General features: G+C 34.4%; 3 protein-coding genes across 4 annotated transcripts; 1 reads left to right on the forward strand and 2 right to left on the reverse strand.

Moving 5' to 3' along the window:
• Nucleotides 1-1,397: 1,397 nt before the first annotated feature.
• Nucleotides 1,398-3,293, forward strand: LOC122585215 (serine/threonine-protein kinase BLUS1). The gene is made up of 2 exons (XM_043757327.1): nucleotides 1,398-2,619; nucleotides 2,752-3,293. Exons 1-2 carry the CDS (start codon nucleotides 1,416-1,418, stop codon nucleotides 3,174-3,176), a joined length of 1,629 nt encoding a protein of 542 aa, XP_043613262.1. The 5' UTR covers nucleotides 1,398-1,415; the 3' UTR covers nucleotides 3,177-3,293.
• An 872-nt stretch (nucleotides 3,294-4,165) lies between these two features.
• On the reverse strand, nucleotides 4,166-7,300 carry LOC122593412 (cellulose synthase-like protein G2). Its single transcript, XM_043765825.1, has 7 exons — nucleotides 6,683-7,300; nucleotides 6,454-6,537; nucleotides 6,218-6,340; nucleotides 5,899-6,111; nucleotides 5,651-5,750; nucleotides 5,050-5,564; nucleotides 4,166-4,648 (listed from the first exon to the last, which is right to left on the reverse strand). The coding sequence occupies exons 1-7, from the start codon at nucleotides 7,298-7,300 to the stop codon at nucleotides 4,166-4,168; spliced, it is 2,136 nt and encodes a 711-aa protein (XP_043621760.1).
• Nucleotides 7,301-8,651: 1,351 nt separating this feature from the next.
• Nucleotides 8,652-15,233, reverse strand: LOC122586019. Of its 2 annotated transcripts, none has more exons than XM_043758136.1 (7): nucleotides 15,127-15,233; nucleotides 14,789-14,897; nucleotides 14,524-14,587; nucleotides 13,099-13,352; nucleotides 12,187-12,297; nucleotides 10,893-10,941; nucleotides 8,652-9,595 (listed from the first exon to the last, which is right to left on the reverse strand). In XM_043758136.1, the coding sequence occupies exons 2-7, from the start codon at nucleotides 14,885-14,887 to the stop codon at nucleotides 8,865-8,867; spliced, it is 1,308 nt and encodes a 435-aa protein (XP_043614071.1). In that variant the 5' UTR covers nucleotides 14,888-14,897; nucleotides 15,127-15,233; the 3' UTR covers nucleotides 8,652-8,864. The 2 variants fall into 2 exon arrangements, with proteins under 2 accessions (XP_043614071.1, XP_043614070.1); XM_043758135.1 differs by having other exon boundaries at nucleotides 12,184-12,297.
• Between the last annotated feature and the right edge of the window lie 1,466 nt (nucleotides 15,234-16,699).

Genomic DNA, 16,699 nt, shown 5'->3' on the forward strand with positions numbered 1-16,699 from the left:
TCACACTTTATTTATTTTTGAACAAACGAACATAACTTTGATGCGATAGATTATTTAATATAATATATATCTATGTTATTTAAGTAAATCTTCTTCTTCGTACTATATAAGCTAGGACAAAATCAATGGTATTGTGAATGAATGAGCGAGTGTTATAATGTTAATCAAGAACGTCTTTGTGTAGAAGAAACAACAGTCAAAGATTTTACTGAAAAGTCAACACAACGACTATTCAAAGTACAAATAACAATAAAATACAACCTGTGAGGCAAAAGGAAAACCATCCTGAAATGCTCTCCGTTACTAGATCAAGTAAACTAAAAGTTAATTAAAAATGGCTAATCAAACTAAATGAACATAAAATTGGCTATAAAACATAAAGTGGTCAGCGATTAGACATTTGTTAGTCCAACTATTGGACAAGTGAAGGTCAGCCTAGCTGGTCAGAGGCATTTCAGTTTTACTCAAGATTTTGAGTTCGATCCTTAAGGATAACAAAACCTTGAGGTTTTTTCCTTTAAATACTTGTAATGGCTTATGGTTAACATCTCGTTGTCTAGGGCACGTGCAAGGCTTCATCATTTACAGTGAGGTTTCCCCAACGTCGTATAATGACTAAATGTTCGGAAAAAGAAAAAAAAGTCTATCAGCATAACCATCACCGAACAAAAGTTGATATTCAAGAAATTGATTCATTGAGTTCTTTAACATATGAAAATAAAGTTTGATAAATATTTTAATTGTTCTTCATATGAACCAAAAAACATCATGACGTACTTATCATTACTTTTTAATGCGAATTACTATATATTTAATTAATGTAAGTATTTCATAATAAATGGTGAATAATACAATGGCATTTAATTAATTAAGACCACTTACAGACATGCTATATTTTTCAATAATATAAACATGATATTAAGAATTAACTCTAAATTAGAGTCTCTAACCATTGCACCGTGGTTGACATTTCTAGGAGTATTATAATCCATACTTTTCACACACACAAAAAAATAAAAATAAAAAATAAAAATCGATACTTTTCAATAGATATAACAATTCTAAAATCTTAACATCCAGACATTTTGGCAAAATTGCTCCAATAATCTGGAGGCCCATCAGAAAATGGGCTAGTATCAAATCTATTACGGAGTAATATTGCAAGAAGGCCCATGTGTTAGAAAATGGCAATAAATTCTCATATACTGGTATAATTTTTGTTTGTTTTACATATCTCAAAATCAAACCTACCGCCATTATTATGCTATATCTTTAAACTTGAAAAACAGTTGCGCGGTCACATGCATGATCACCTCACTCACACTCACTGGCTATAAAACCATATTAAGTATAAGAAATATAAATCAAACATTCACAAGAAATTTGCTACGGCCCATTACTTTTCTATCCAAAAAATGGAAACTCATCACATTTCAAAAAGTCACTCCACCAAAATGGCTCATCATGAAGATGAACTCAAAAGAGTCACTTACCCACTCGATCCCAACAGCTATCAAATCCTCAACGAAATCGGTAGAGGATGCAGCGCCGTGGTCTACAAGGCGTTATGCACCACTACCTCCTCCGTTGTTGCCATCAAGTCTATTGACCTTGATAAATCAACCACCGACGATTTTGATAATATTCGTCGTGAAGCCAAAACAATGTCTCTTTTATCTCACCCGAATATCCTGAAAGCCCATTGCTCTTTCACGGTGGGCCAACGTCTCTGGGTGGTCATGCCTTTCATGTCCGCGGGCTCACTCCAATCCATTATTGCATCTTGCTTTCCAAATGGAATTTCTGAGTCTTGTATTTCGATAGTTTTAAAAGAAACGTTATTGGGCCTTTGTTATCTTCATGATCAAGGCCATCTTCACAGAGATATCAAGGCTGGCAATATATTAATGGACTCAAATGGGTCAATCAAGTTAGCAGATTTTGGTGTTTCGGCATCTATTTATGAATCTAGTTCTCGTTGTCTTATGTTTAACGAAATCACTGGGACGCCTTATTGGATGGCACCAGAAGTTATAAATTCATATAATGGATATAGCTACAAGGCTGATATATGGTCATTTGGAATCACTGCACTTGAGTTAGCACAAGGGAGACCTCCATTATCCAACCTTCCATTTTCGGAATCTTTAGTGATGAAGATAACAAAAGGTTTACGCTTTTCAGATTACCAAAAAGAGGAAGAGAAAGGGCGGCACAAGAGTAATATTCCCAAGTTGTCGAAATATTTCAAGGAGATGATTGGATTGTGTCTAGATCTTGATCCTTTGAAACGCCCAACTGCGCAGAAATTGTTGAAGCATTATTTCTTCAAGAATTGTAAAGGGTGTGACTTTCTTGTGAAGAATTTGCTTCAGGGGTTGCCTTCTGTTGAAGTCAGGTTCAAAAAACATAAACTTCAAAGAATTGCATCAATGACTAAAGAACAAAGGGAACATGATATTGAAGACGAAGACGAAGAAATTGAAGGTGGTAGTAGTTTGCAGAAACACAGGAGGATTAGTGGATGGAATTTTAATTTGGATGCTAATTGTGATCAGTTAAATCCTATTTTTCCCATTGGGGACACAACCAGTAGTATATCCAAGGATCTTGATCAAGGTAGGTTAATTTTTTATTTTTATTTTTGAACAACGAGTTAGTAGTTAGCATTTGAGACACAGTGGAAGAGATTCACTATATATGTTCAATAAATCTATATTTGCTTCTTATAATGGCCTAACTTTGGTGTAGGTTTACCAACGGAAAAAGGTACTAAGGACGATGATTTTGTGAAACAAATTACAGTTGGGGGAGAGAGTTTGATATCTGGAAAAGAAGGAGAGTCTACAGATGCAAGCAAAGCAAGTTCTCCTAGTGCGGTAAGTAGTGGATGTGGTGGTGGTGAGCTTGATATCGGTGGGATTGATAGGGAAGTTGTTGTAGGGAGCTTGAAGACATTGAAGAGGAGTTTGGATGATCAAAGAGAGAAAGTTATGTATATGCTTGCTGTGGTTGGAGCCGAAGAGAGTGGTGGTGATGGTGATAAAGAGGAGAAGCTAATGCAAGTGATTGAGAAGCTAAGATTGGAGTTAGAGAATGAGAAGAGGAAATCGTCTAGCTTAGAGTCGGAGTTGGAGTTTCTGAAGTTGCATATCACAAGTACTTCTGATGTCTAAATAAGGATATATAGCATAGCCACTTAATTATGTTTTTAAATAAAATGATCGATGTTTCAATTTATTAGTTGTATGTGTCACAAAACTAATATAGATCGGCTTTCTTGCTGTTGCTAAGTGCGTTTGTGAATCCTTTTCGCATGACATGTAGTGTGTCACTAGTTTCTGACCAGATGTAGTCTAGAAACGAGAGAAACACAAATTGAACATGTTGATTCACACGAATGTCATATACAATTTTCCAATTATCATTAAATCGACCAATACTTATATTTAGGGTGAATTTTCACTCACACACGGATTTTGTGAGTTGAAAAATTATTGAAATTTAATATATTTCTAGATGACTGTTTTAGCATCATAATAAAACCTTAAAATATACCTGAAATTTAGAATGGGCCTAAAAAGACAAACGGGCCAAAACTAGAGCCCCGCATTCCAAGTTATGTTCATTTTAATGAAGCCCTCATACTTGTATGATCTTGGGCCTCTGGGGAAAAAAATGACACATTCCTCTAGGCTTGGGCCCGCATCATGACTCCATTTCAAGTATCTGTATCGCTAACTATACCACTAGTTTTGTGATCTTTCTGCACAACGTTTTAAAGATGGTCGAAGGGTCCATTGCATTAACCTTTAATTCAATTAAGGTATATATTTTCTTCAACTGTGTGATTAGTTTAGCTTACTTTTCTTCATTTTCTGATCTTATGTATAGTATTTGGTTTTTTCATAGGCCTAGGTTTCGACAATATATAGGTTTGATTGTTCCTAACACGTTAAGAGCATACTATCAGAATTGCGAAAAAACAAGAAGAAATTAACTACAGAAAGATATAACTTCAATACCTCTGAATATGAAATACCATATATTAGACAGGATATCTTCCAAATGATTTATTTCAGCAAGGTACATTCTCTATAATGTCAAATAATCCACAAAGATATAATTTTTGATTTTTACAGGCAGAGTACATAGAGTTTTAGAGTTAATTCTTAATCTTCTTACTTTTGGTCTTGTTTGGTACAAGCCCCTTAAGGATCGGATAACTGAATAGCAGAGTTGTCCATGACATGAATAGCTGCCCAAACATCTCATCAAGATTGCCATTGCTTATTACTCCCTTGACACCACCAACAAAGCATACAACATTCAACAAAACCATGACTGTCAACGGTATCATGAACATCTTTGCACCTTCAAGATCAAAGGTACCTTTCTCATATTTCGCGAGTTTCTCTTGATCCACCACTTTGTTTGTCAATCTGAAATTAGCTTTGGCAACGCCAAATGACTTCATCGCTACATCAAGACAACCAAATAGCAATGCACTAACGCATTTTATGAAATAGATTCTTTGTTCATTCCACCATGTCACAAATGATCCGTCGGATGACAATACTTCGTATAAATGTTGCAAAAGTGAAGATACATAAACCGCAGCAAACACTTTAAACCATGGATTTGATGCCTGATATACAATAACTGGTTACCTCGTATTTTCACTTCAAACAGCTGTTTGATTAACTAAAAACAAACAAATTTGACTTTTTGAGTCTTTTTCTTTCAATTTTGACCGTAAATATTTTTTTTGTGTTATATAACACTTGATATAAAACATATGAGTGAATTGAGTTTTAAATGTACTTTTTATAGATATAACTTTGATCAACTTATATATAAGACAAACAAAAATTTATGAGGTCAAAGTTAAAGGAAAAAGACTTTGAAAGTCAAAGTAAGATATTTAAAATGGGACGTATATTCAGACGCCCATTTTGAATTAGTAGTGTACTTTAAAAGATGATTAAGACATATGAAAGAATTTAAAGAGTTAGTTTTTCCCAAGAATTTTGGTTTAGGTTTACTTACCGTGGGGTACAATGAGACGCCATTAAGAAGGCACAATGGTGGTATGGTTCCATAAAGCAGAGATGCAATTGACAAAATTGGAGTGTACATGAAGTAGGCATAACACATACTTTGAAAGATTGTCATTCTAGATGCCCCATACACAAGAGGGTTGAACCTGGATAGACCAACTTGAAGCAAACCTGACGACCATTTCATGAGCTGAACCAAGGCGTCTTTCATGTCAATGGTGGTGCAACCCAAGAAACAGGGCCTTTTTGGGTATAGATAAACAGATTTCCATCCTTTTGTGTGCAGCAAATAACCGGTGAAACTGCTCTCTAGTAATGAATCATATGAGTAACCAATTTGTTTGCCCCATTTGGTATTATCTTCATACGAGCAGGAAGCAAGCTTCTTAGTTTCTTCTATAATGACCGTTGGGAATAGTTCTGTTTGACTATCTTCCTTTTTTAATGACTCTATGAACTTGGTAGACTGACCAAAGCTCTCCATTGGACGCACAAGATGTTCATCTGATAGTTGTGGGTTCAAGTCTTATTACAGCGAAAGGCAGGGATACGTCAAAAAACTAACAGAAAGGAAAATGAAGAATACATACCTTGTTGATTAGGAGATTCGTACAACGCTTTTTTCCTCAAGTAATAACCTGTTCCTGAACAAATCGTGCCCCCAATCCCGTCCATCCCTTGATATTTTGTCTGAAAAATTAACAAACATAAATCATTTACTGTATATCTCACACTACGATAGAACCTGACCATAGCTAATTAACTTACATGTCTAAACTGACTAGATTTTGAATGAATAATCTAGGAAACAAAAACATGTGCGAAATGATCAAATTACCCTGTATGCTGATCTTGCTTGACCGTCGTAGATATCTTTTTGGCTTACGTTATAGAAGATTTGAGGGAATTGGACGAATGCAAGCGAACTTGAGAGCTTTGGATCAAGGTGGAAACACATTGCCTGTTTTGCAGATGCAGGTTCATTGCAATACATGTCACAATCCAGCACAAGCATGTATGGAGCGTTGCTCAAAACTCCAGAAACTCGAAGCTACAAAATTAAGGCATGATATGAGACACTTATATATGATTAGAACTAACTCATGTTTGTTTATATTAGTCCAACTTATTTATTGTCACATGTATATAGAGCATACAAGAGTGTTTAAAGCTCCGGCTTTGAAACGATGAGGAAGAGAAGGTCTTCTTTCCCGTGATACATAGACAAGCAGAGGCATTTGAACTTCATCATCCCCACTCTTTTGGTTGTCGTGTATTATCTGAATTTGAGGCAAATCAAAACGTGAAATTTTGTGGATTACTTCACCAGAATAATATAGAATTGTGCACTAGCTTCATATTTGGATATGAATACTAGACAAAAAAAACATACCTCCACACATGGTGGCCGATCGTTTATAGAAGAAGCTCCATTGGTTCTTCGTTCTACGTCGTCTTTGAATTGTTCGTATGCTAACTACACATATGGAATTAATTTGTAATTATACATAATCTTAAACTGATCTAACAAATTAACAATTATTATGTTTTGCTGTCTTAAAAGATATACTTAGTCTAATATATGCAATTTTATGTTTATTGATGAATATATATGTACTCACCTTCATGTTCTCTTCATCTACTTCAAATTCATCACTTCTAAAAAGTAACTCATCATGTCCATATGTAGAGAAAAATGAGTCTGGGCACCTACTTTTGATCCCATACTTTCTACAAAAAGGTAACCAGCTCTTTGCAAAAGAATATGCTTCCTTGATAGCATAAAGCGTTGAAGGCGCGCCACCATCATCAGACAAATAAACTGATAGTTTGTCTGATGGGTAATCAAGTCCCATAGCAGACAATACCGTGTTCATAACCTCCAACGTAGGCTCCTTACTAGGGTCTGCAGTGCATATGAACACGTCCACTTTAGGCAACTCATTGTCATCAGGGAGGTTTTGAAGTGAAACCTCCCTAGCCACTGGACGCCATCGAAAGGCTTGTGTTAAGAACCAAACGAAGGCAAAGATAACTTCGGCCGAAGTAACTAGAGCCCATGGTAAGGTGGGTACATCACCATGTATTAGGTTGGTGAATCTATAGTACAAGATGGCTAATGTGGCTATCAAGTGAAAAATGATGTGAAGTCTTTGGGCAGTGGCTCGTGGTTGTTGAACGGAGCATGTGTTAAGAGAGACTGTGGCGGTATGGCGTTGGGAGACAGTGGCAGCTGCCATCGAGCTTAGTAGCTTGTTTTTGTTGATCAAAATTTTGGTTTTTTGAAAGAAGGATAGATGATACTATTTTACTTTTTCTTAAATATTGATTGTGAAATTCTTTAGCTTAGTAGCAGTCCATTGGTTCAAATGATAATGCTATTTTTTGTCACTAATTCCAATCCTTGTTTCTGTCTTGCTACAAATTTGGATTTAGTCGCTTAATCTTCCTGAAGTATTCGGATCTCAGGTTTAATTGTCATCGGGTATTATTTTAGGTGGCTAGCAAATGGTAAAGAAACGGTAATGGAACTACTTCAATAAAAACTTTTTTACAAACTTTGATCTTTTCAAAATTACGAAGTAAGATAAATTTAATTCAAATTTTACGTAATCTATCTGACTATCTATGAACACAATATATGAAGAGACAAAATATATATAGTAACAAGTACAAAACCTATAAAACCTTTGGTAAGCTAATTCCATTTCTTTCTTATACTTTTATTAAGATTTGCATAGATGGTTTTTTGACAATTAAAGAGACGTTCATTAATCAAATACTTTATTTGATTTGGGATTTGGCTTCCTTCCAAAGACATATGAAATCGTTATGAACGCCCTTCCACTTACGATAATTTGATATTAAAAAAAAAAACATAAATAAGCATATATTGATATCATCACCTAGCTAATTACCACACACACTTATCAAACGGCCAATAGATACTACACAAATTCCTTCTATTTTATTTCCAGGTAGTTTTCTTAACCAGTCATCTAAGTCTCTTAATCATTTTGTTTATATAAATGCTTCTATAGAAGACCAAGTAGGACGGTCCATAAATAAGAGCTTAATTGGTATTTTTGCTAATGGCTAACCACTATACTACTGAAAATTTTGTACGGATGAGAAATATTTTGAACCATGTAGTGTTTTAGAAATTTTCCTCAAAAAATTTATAAAACTGGGAAAGCAAGTGTTGAGAACAACGGCTCAGACAAACTTTTTCCCACTAACGTCGGTCTTTGAGTTACCGCGCTTCAGAGTTTTTCTTGCTTTTCCTTCAAAGTCAGTGTTATGATCACCGGTCTTCATTCTTTTTGAGCTTTTGCATGACTAGCTTTTGAGCTTTTGTATAAACGGAGGTGTATCTAATATCACCCCTTTATTCAATGGAAAATAAAATATATTACATACCATATACATAAGTAGCTTCTTCAACAATATATATGCATAGGTTCATGGGTTGTGTTTATGATTTCCTTTAATATATAACAAGATCATGAAAGATTGAATAGAAAATAACAATAAACAGATTTATATAACCTCAATTAACATATAAAAGCAAGAGTTTTTGTAGTATTGGTCTATGAGAGCAATGAGCGATTTTGTATATTGAATTTTCTTGTTTTTAACAACTATCATCATTTTCTTTTCGAACAGGTATCATAGATTTGTTTGGTTACAACAAATTTCTACAGCAATAATTTTTTTCCTTTTTATCAAAAGTTTCTTATGATTGAATACTAAAATGCTAAACAACTCTTGATTATTTGATTTCTCCTTGATCACATCTTTAGGCTAATGTGATAGGAAGGGCTCAAGCTTCCAAGACGGGGTATGATTAATAGTTGATTGATTGCCATTGTTATTTAGAATGGCCTTCAGCCATTTGATTTTGTTAGCAAGTTCCTCCAGGTCAGTAACAGCTGCTTCCAGTGTGTACTCATGCATTATGTTCAAGCTTGTGCCACGGTCAATATCACATTCATCTACTGCTGACTCTTCCGCACACACACTCTCTTCAACACCATCATCATTCATTTTCACATCCTCACACTGCACTTTTTCCTCCATAACAGTATGCACAAGATCTGAACTCTGTTTTTCTGTATGTGCCAACACAAATTCATCGTCCATTTTTACATCTTTACTCTGCTCTTTTTCATATACGATAACAGCATCCACGGGATCTGAACTCTGTTTTTTTGTATCTCTCACCGCAAAGTCAACAACCATTTCCACATCTGTATTCTGCATGTTTTTCTCACAGATAACAGTATCCACGGGATATGAGCTCTGTTCTTGGGTATCTCCCTCTGTAAAATCATCATCCATTTTTACATCTTCACTCTGCACCTTTTCTTCAGAAATAGCAGTATCCACATGAGCTGAACTCTGTTTCTTCATATCTCCCTCCATAAAATTATTATCCAAATTTACATCTTTACTCTGTCTTTCTGAACCTCCCTCCGCTGATATACGTGTGCTGGAAGATACATTGAGAGGTGAACAAGCAGCATTCTCAACTTCTAAACCCATACCCAAAACAGTAAAACATGTGCAGCTACAATCAGAATTAGAATGCAAAGATAAAAGACATTACATAAGCATGGACTTATTACACCTTACCATACATGGACTGTAATACTAGTAACTGTTTGAGATATCATAACAAAAGATTGGGAGATTGTACCAAAATGTAGCGAACTTTACCAAAAAAATTTAAACATATGAATGAGCATTTCAAAATTACCACTTAATGACATGAACCTAAATTTTCTTACAATCTATATGTGACCTGCTATAACAAGCAAACAGCTTCCGTGGTCTCTCTTTTGCTCATCCTCTCCAAGAAGACATTCTCTAGAGAAACCATTTCTTTAGGACAAATTTAATCCTTTTTTTTTTCAATTACTATATTTGATTTGGTAGTATCATAAATTAAACATTCTCAATTTTAGTCAACATTTATATCCTCAATCTAATCAATGTACACTCTCCTGCCTCTTCCTTTTCTGCCGCCTTTAATACATCACCATATTTAAGGCCATTAATTGGCTCCCACCTACCATCATCCTCATCAAGGTCACCTGCGAGCTGTGATCTATAAACCAACTTCAGGTCACCTACGATCTACACACGGTGTCTAGGTTTTAGGCTTTTAGTGTGAGCTAGCTGATGACAAAATTAGTGGTGTGTATGGTGGCCAATGGAAGAGATGTAGCCAACAAAGACGACAGGCAATATCAACAGATAGCTAATGGAAAGAAAGACGCCCCTTAATTTCACCCAAAAAAGGTGTGATGCTTTTGGTGGTTTGTTGTTTGTATTGACTGGTTAGTGATTACTTTACTAGGATAATTAAAGAAATAGTTGAAGAAATTGACATGTAGTGGTTTGACGTTTATGTTGACCAGTGTTCAATAATGAATATAACAATTCCTAACCAAAAAAATAACCTATGTTCACTAGGTTACCTTCGAATCAAATGGTAAGGAATTCAAGTTCTTCGCATTTCACGACAGTTAAAAGTTCATTCAAACAAAGACACATTGATGTTCATCTACTAAAAAATTTCAGAAAACCCGATAAAAAGTAGAGAAATTATTGTAAGTAAAGATAGCAGATGCATATATATGTAGCAGATAGATGTTTCCATTTGAGGTTGAAGGACGAAATTATTATAAGTATCACACAAAAGTTTGGTCATTTACCACCAGTTAGCAGACAGTTTTTCAAAAATATGTCACTCAACTTAGAAGCCCACAAATTCACTAATGAATTACGTAATAAAAGAAGTGTTGGCCTATAAATCTTTTACTTTACCTTGTTTTGATGGAAAGATAAGTTGTGCATTGCCTGAAGTCTCGCCTCCCTGCATGAAAAAATTAACATCAATGAGAGCATGTCTAAGGCATTAGAAAAGGATGAGAACATCTTTTGTTCCTGGGACCAGGCTACAAGATCTGAACAAGAAACAACCTTTTGCATCACACTAGTTCACATTCCAATCTTAGTTTAGCACTTTAGCCAATAATTGAACAATAAGAAAAGAAAAAACTAAAACAGTAAAACAGGTCTACATTCAAATCTTGTGAGTTTCCCTTTTTCCGCTTATGGGGTATAATGATGAGATTCTCTAACTGTTTAGTGCGAAACAGAAAATTTTGAAAATTAATGCATTAGCAATTTAATCATAGCTGCAGTGGCATTTACTTGAAGACCGTATTATCTGGCCATATGTATGACATGAAGCTACGAAAAGTAGATAGCAATTTATGACATGACTAGATTATCTGTCTAAACACTATGAGACATCCATTATGGAGCTATCATGCAACATCAATTATGTTAAGAAGATCAATTGACAAAACTTGAGTTGTTATTATTCTAACACAAGGCTTATTAGACTAACATTTATAGAAGGAATGAATTAGGCAGATAGAAGCTAGAGTATTTATAACAAAAATAAGATACGACAATGTATGTGAACACCACCAAGTATTCAACTTTTTACTTCACCCCCTAGAACTATCATAGAGATCACCCAAGTATGTGTCATGTGGCATTTATACCTAAAACATGCCAGATGTCAAAATAACCTTTAACTTGTACTCTTTTTGAAAAAACAAAAAAAACTTTGATAAGATATCAACATATATGTGTTAAGGGGCTGTTTTTGCCTGTTTGGCATGCAGCTTATAGGAGCTTATGGTTTTCATAAGCTCAAGCTCATAAGCTTTGTATGGCTACCAAATTTTCTAGTAGCCTTGGATTCAATAAGCTCCAAAACCATAAGCTAGCTGAAATAGCTTTTGGCTAGTAACTTGAGCTTATGAAAGAGTAAATTACCTAAATACCACCCTAAGAAATTATATTCCACCTCTTGCTACTTTGCCAAACACATATACCAAAAACTCCAGTTACAACTATTTTTGCCAAGCATACCCCTAATTTATTTTTAACTAACTATAGGGAACTTTTGTCATTTAGCATGTTTTTGGTCCTTACAGTATCAATGACACAAAATACATACTTGGATAGCCCATATGATTTGTTTTTATACATGGGTGGTCATAAGAAAGAGAAGTTATATAATTGAAAACAAGAAAGCTACCACGGTAGGCAATGTCCAGCCTTCTCTTTCTGACCAATCTAAGAACGGGCGTAAATCCTTACAGTATGCATCATAAACTTGGCCTTCTCCTGCTGGAGGCATTGGCAACTCTATCTACAGAACGTACAAACAAGAGCTCATATCAGATGACCAAATCACAATTCACAATTGCTGCAAGAAAAGTACAATTCCAAATTTCCAACTCCAATAATAAAACACCAAACACATTTTCCGTTACATCCTTTATCAAATCTCATATCTCCTTTGTGACGCAATGTTACATATATCATAGTAAATCTCATATCTTCTTAGTGACAAAGGAACTAAAGCACTAGCTAACATTATTTAAAGATATATAAAATCTTAACAATCCTCTTAGCACATGATGCTCATGGGAGTTTAGTTTATAAAAAAAAGTTTGAATTAAAATCTGATATGGAATATATCAGTTAGGCTTGTACAAAGAAATATATTATGTTACTAATCAAATCAGATATAGAATTCCCAATGCTTCGAAAAACCCCAAAACTATAGAAACCAAAGCTCTTGGACCAATGCAAGTATGGGACTAAATGTGGACACGTATCTTGGGCCAGAGGGAGTACTATGTAAAGATAATTCAAGCATACATGAGCCATAGAAGTCTCGGATAGCCATATCAACTAATTAGTTAAAGACGGGTGATACTACGTTAGATTTTTGTAATTACATCAGGAATTGATAAATCAGAAGACTTGCATTTAGTAAAAGAATAGCAAATAGCATGATTATGTTAATAGAAAAGGGAAGGAAGAGTTTGGAGCCTAATACTTCTGAGTTGAAAGGTAGTTAAATCTGTAGATAAACAAGTCATAAAGGTTTCACCAGTCATGTATGTGGCTAAGGAAAACAAGCAACTAGATATAAATCCATTACCTGAACCTCAACGTCGCTCAATACTTTGATCACCCTTGCAGACCAATAAATACTGTCAAAATACCAGTCCACCGTATCCCCAACCTTCCATCTACCATTTATCACAACACAAACTTCTGAAATTGATTTGGCAGGAGGCACTTCACTTATATGATACATTGGAGGATAACGAGGCCGCAACATCAGTTGTTTTTTAAACTGCCTTGTCTTCCTGCCATGAGGAGGTGCTTTGTAAATCGGTTCCCAGCTTGGCTCTGCAAACATATTTAAGCTAAAACTGAAATTCATGCTCATAATAAAAGACAAAAAGGAGAGTACAACTAAACAAAAGCAAGTAATGTCAAAAGCAGGGATCATTTCAAAACTAAAAAATTGGTCCTATAAGTTAGGGGATGTTTGGGATTGCTTATTTTTCCGCTATCTGCTTATCGCTTGGTTTTTTAAGAAGATAAGAAATAACAAACATTCTCTGAAAGACTCCTTAGCTGCTTATCTAAGTAGGAAAAAAACACTTTCTTATAAGCAGGTAGGTATCTGCTTATATTTTCCGGCTAAAAGGTGCTTATAAATAAGCAATCTCAAACGCCCCCTTAGTCCTAATAAAACTGATGTGGCATCACATGAGTCCGCTTGTAAATTACATAATCTGACAAAAGGGGAAAGAAAGAGGCTTGTGTGTGTCTGTCCCTTGTAAACCAGACAATGAGTTACCCAAGACCCTGTCTGACTACCAAAAGGAGTTATATGTGGATATTACGTGTATCCTAAGACACACCTTAGTTTTCAACTATACTAGAGATTATATATTAATCTTTAGAATCAACACACCTACACTCTGGACTTGAAACATAATAAATAAATAAAAAATGTATACATAACCACTCAAAAATTTAACCGATCTACACAACCCACATCTAAGATTTGGCCTATTGCCTTAAACAAATACACAGCCCGGCAACAAAAAAGCTATGTACCATATAGTCCCAGTTCTAGTCTGGTAGTTTTGGTTAATTTCTTGGCTAGTTTGCTTACTTAATTTTGTAATTCTATTTAGTTACTTTGCTTAGATACTTTGTGGTGGGCCATGGCCAGTGGTAAACTGGTAACTTTTGCTTAGTTACTTTGCACTTGCAGATTGTAGTATGTCAATTGGTTACTTTGCTAATTACTTTTTATGGTTAACTTTGTAATGTGCTTAGTTACTTGGCATAATCATGGCTTTTCTGTAATCTTGAGGCATGTTTCAATTGGTTACTCCCCACTTTTATGTAACTTGGCCGATAATTTAAAGCTTACAAGATACCGTTTTCCCCAAATATAATGATAATAATAAAGAAATTGCGTTTAATCTAAACCGATGAAATGCAACTAGTAATTAGCAAGCAATAATCATCATTGGTTTCTACAACTAGTTAGTCAGCTCACTTTCTTGGTCAAAATCGTAGTACTGCAGGTTGACCTTCATCTTTTCCGGGATGATATTCAAGATCTGATGGAATAAATAGACACGGAAACAAAGAGACTTAGATTTTGTTGCAAGTTCATTGCTCAAAAGCAGCCAAGCCTTCTTTTGTGCTTCTTCAAAGAGCACGTAGATGTTTCACACATTCGATCGAGTTATTATTTTTCATTTTTTCAAGTCTAAATAAAATGTATGTGAAATAATAACTCGATCGAATGAAAGCGGTACCTTGCAACGGAACCAGGCACCACGATATCCTGTCTGGAAGGTTCTCAATTCCGCCAGTTGGCCAACTTTGAAATCCACAGCACCAGGCTGCTTCTCCATTCTGCTATAACTATTGAAATGCCAATCAAAAATTTCTTGATGAGAATGAAATAGCAAAATCACATTTCTGATTCATTCATGTGTAAGAACATATATAACTGTAATAACATAAACCTAGAAAAATCTAAATCTTCTCTTTAGGGTTTTGATGATAATTAAATAGACAGACGGGTTTCAATTAGCATTAGAAAAAGTAGACAATGATAGAGAATTAACTGCTGGAATTAAAGATTCTTTACCAGTTGGAATGGAAATTGAAATTCAAATTGGAATACAGAGGTTGAATTTGGGGAGGAATATATATATTGATTTTATATTTTATTTTATTTGATGATTGAATGTGCAGTCATCTTTCTACTGAACTTGAAATTAATTACGTCAAAACTCAAAAGTCATTTATTATAAATTTTTATTTATTTTAAAAATATTATCAACAACCCTACGAATTATTGTTAGCGTGTACGTTTTTTAACCGCAAATATACTTTGATTTTAATTTTCACTTTTAAATGATCTTTATATCAAAAACTAAACATTGAGTTAATTCTACCAACTTATAACAACGGAAAAACGTTAGGTTAAAAAAAACAAATCTTTTTTCAATTACATTTCATTGAAGATTGAGAATGATTTTTCAAAGAAACTAAAATGATGAAGATGAAAAAAAAAACATAACAGTGAAATAAATGAATAAATGTTCATAAAAATGGGACTCAGTGTGTGTAATCTATTGAATCTCGCAAAGCACCATGTGGGACCCACAAAAGGTGGTGATACAGTATAATTAACTGGGCAATTGAACAGGGACTACAACGCCTTCAACTAAGGGAGGGGTGTATAAAGCATATGTCTTATCATAACACAAAAATAGCAATGTTTTTTAGATTAACGTAAACCAATTTTGTGGGTGTCATTTGCTGGTTTCAAGATCTGTGGTAGTGGGTTAAAGTTGGTTTTACTTGGTTTTGTTTAGATCAATTTCATATTTTGTAAAAAAAATATCGTTGCTAAAAATCAAAAGGGCATGCAACTTCAGAGTTGCATGAATAGTTGTCATGATGAACCATTCTATTAAAAATGTCATTTTGTGGTCTATGTGTCATGGCAGACAAAAAAAAATGTCATTTTCATCTTGTGATCCATAAACCATGGCTGATTACACAGAGATTAACATACTTTGATTTTAAATTTAATGATCTTATATAAAAAACTAAATAGTGAGCTAATTCTACCAACTTATAACTACGGGAAGACATTAGGTAAAAAAAAAACAAATCTCTTTTCAATAGTATGTCATTGAAGATTGAAAATGATTTTTCAAAGAAACCAAAATGATGAAGATGAAGAAAAACATAACGGTGAAATAAATGTTAATAGGAATGGGACTCGGTGTGTGTAATTTATTGAATCTCGCAAAGCACCATCTGGGACCCACAAAAGGTGGTGACACAATACAATTAATTGGGCAATTGAACGGGACCACAACGTCTTCAACTAAGGGAGGGGTGTATAAAGCATATGCTTATTCGAAATCATATTTACCACTTGATAATTTTGTATCCTAGCATAATATCCGGTTGTTAACATGATAAAACGAATAAGTATGTACTCACAAAAGGTGTATTAAAGTTAAAATATAACGGAAATAAACTATAAATTTTAACAAAATTTGGAAGAATCTAAAATAGGAGGAAAAAAACATTATATGAGTTATGAGAAAATTTGAATCAATAAATATAACATGACCCTAATAAGATGATACTATCATATGATACCACTTATTGAGTTAAAAGTTTACAAATGAGTTATGTGT

This window comes from Erigeron canadensis, chromosome 1 (genome assembly GCF_010389155.1).
Source record: "Erigeron canadensis isolate Cc75 chromosome 1, C_canadensis_v1, whole genome shotgun sequence".
NCBI lineage: Eukaryota > Viridiplantae > Streptophyta > Magnoliopsida > Asterales > Asteraceae > Erigeron > Erigeron canadensis.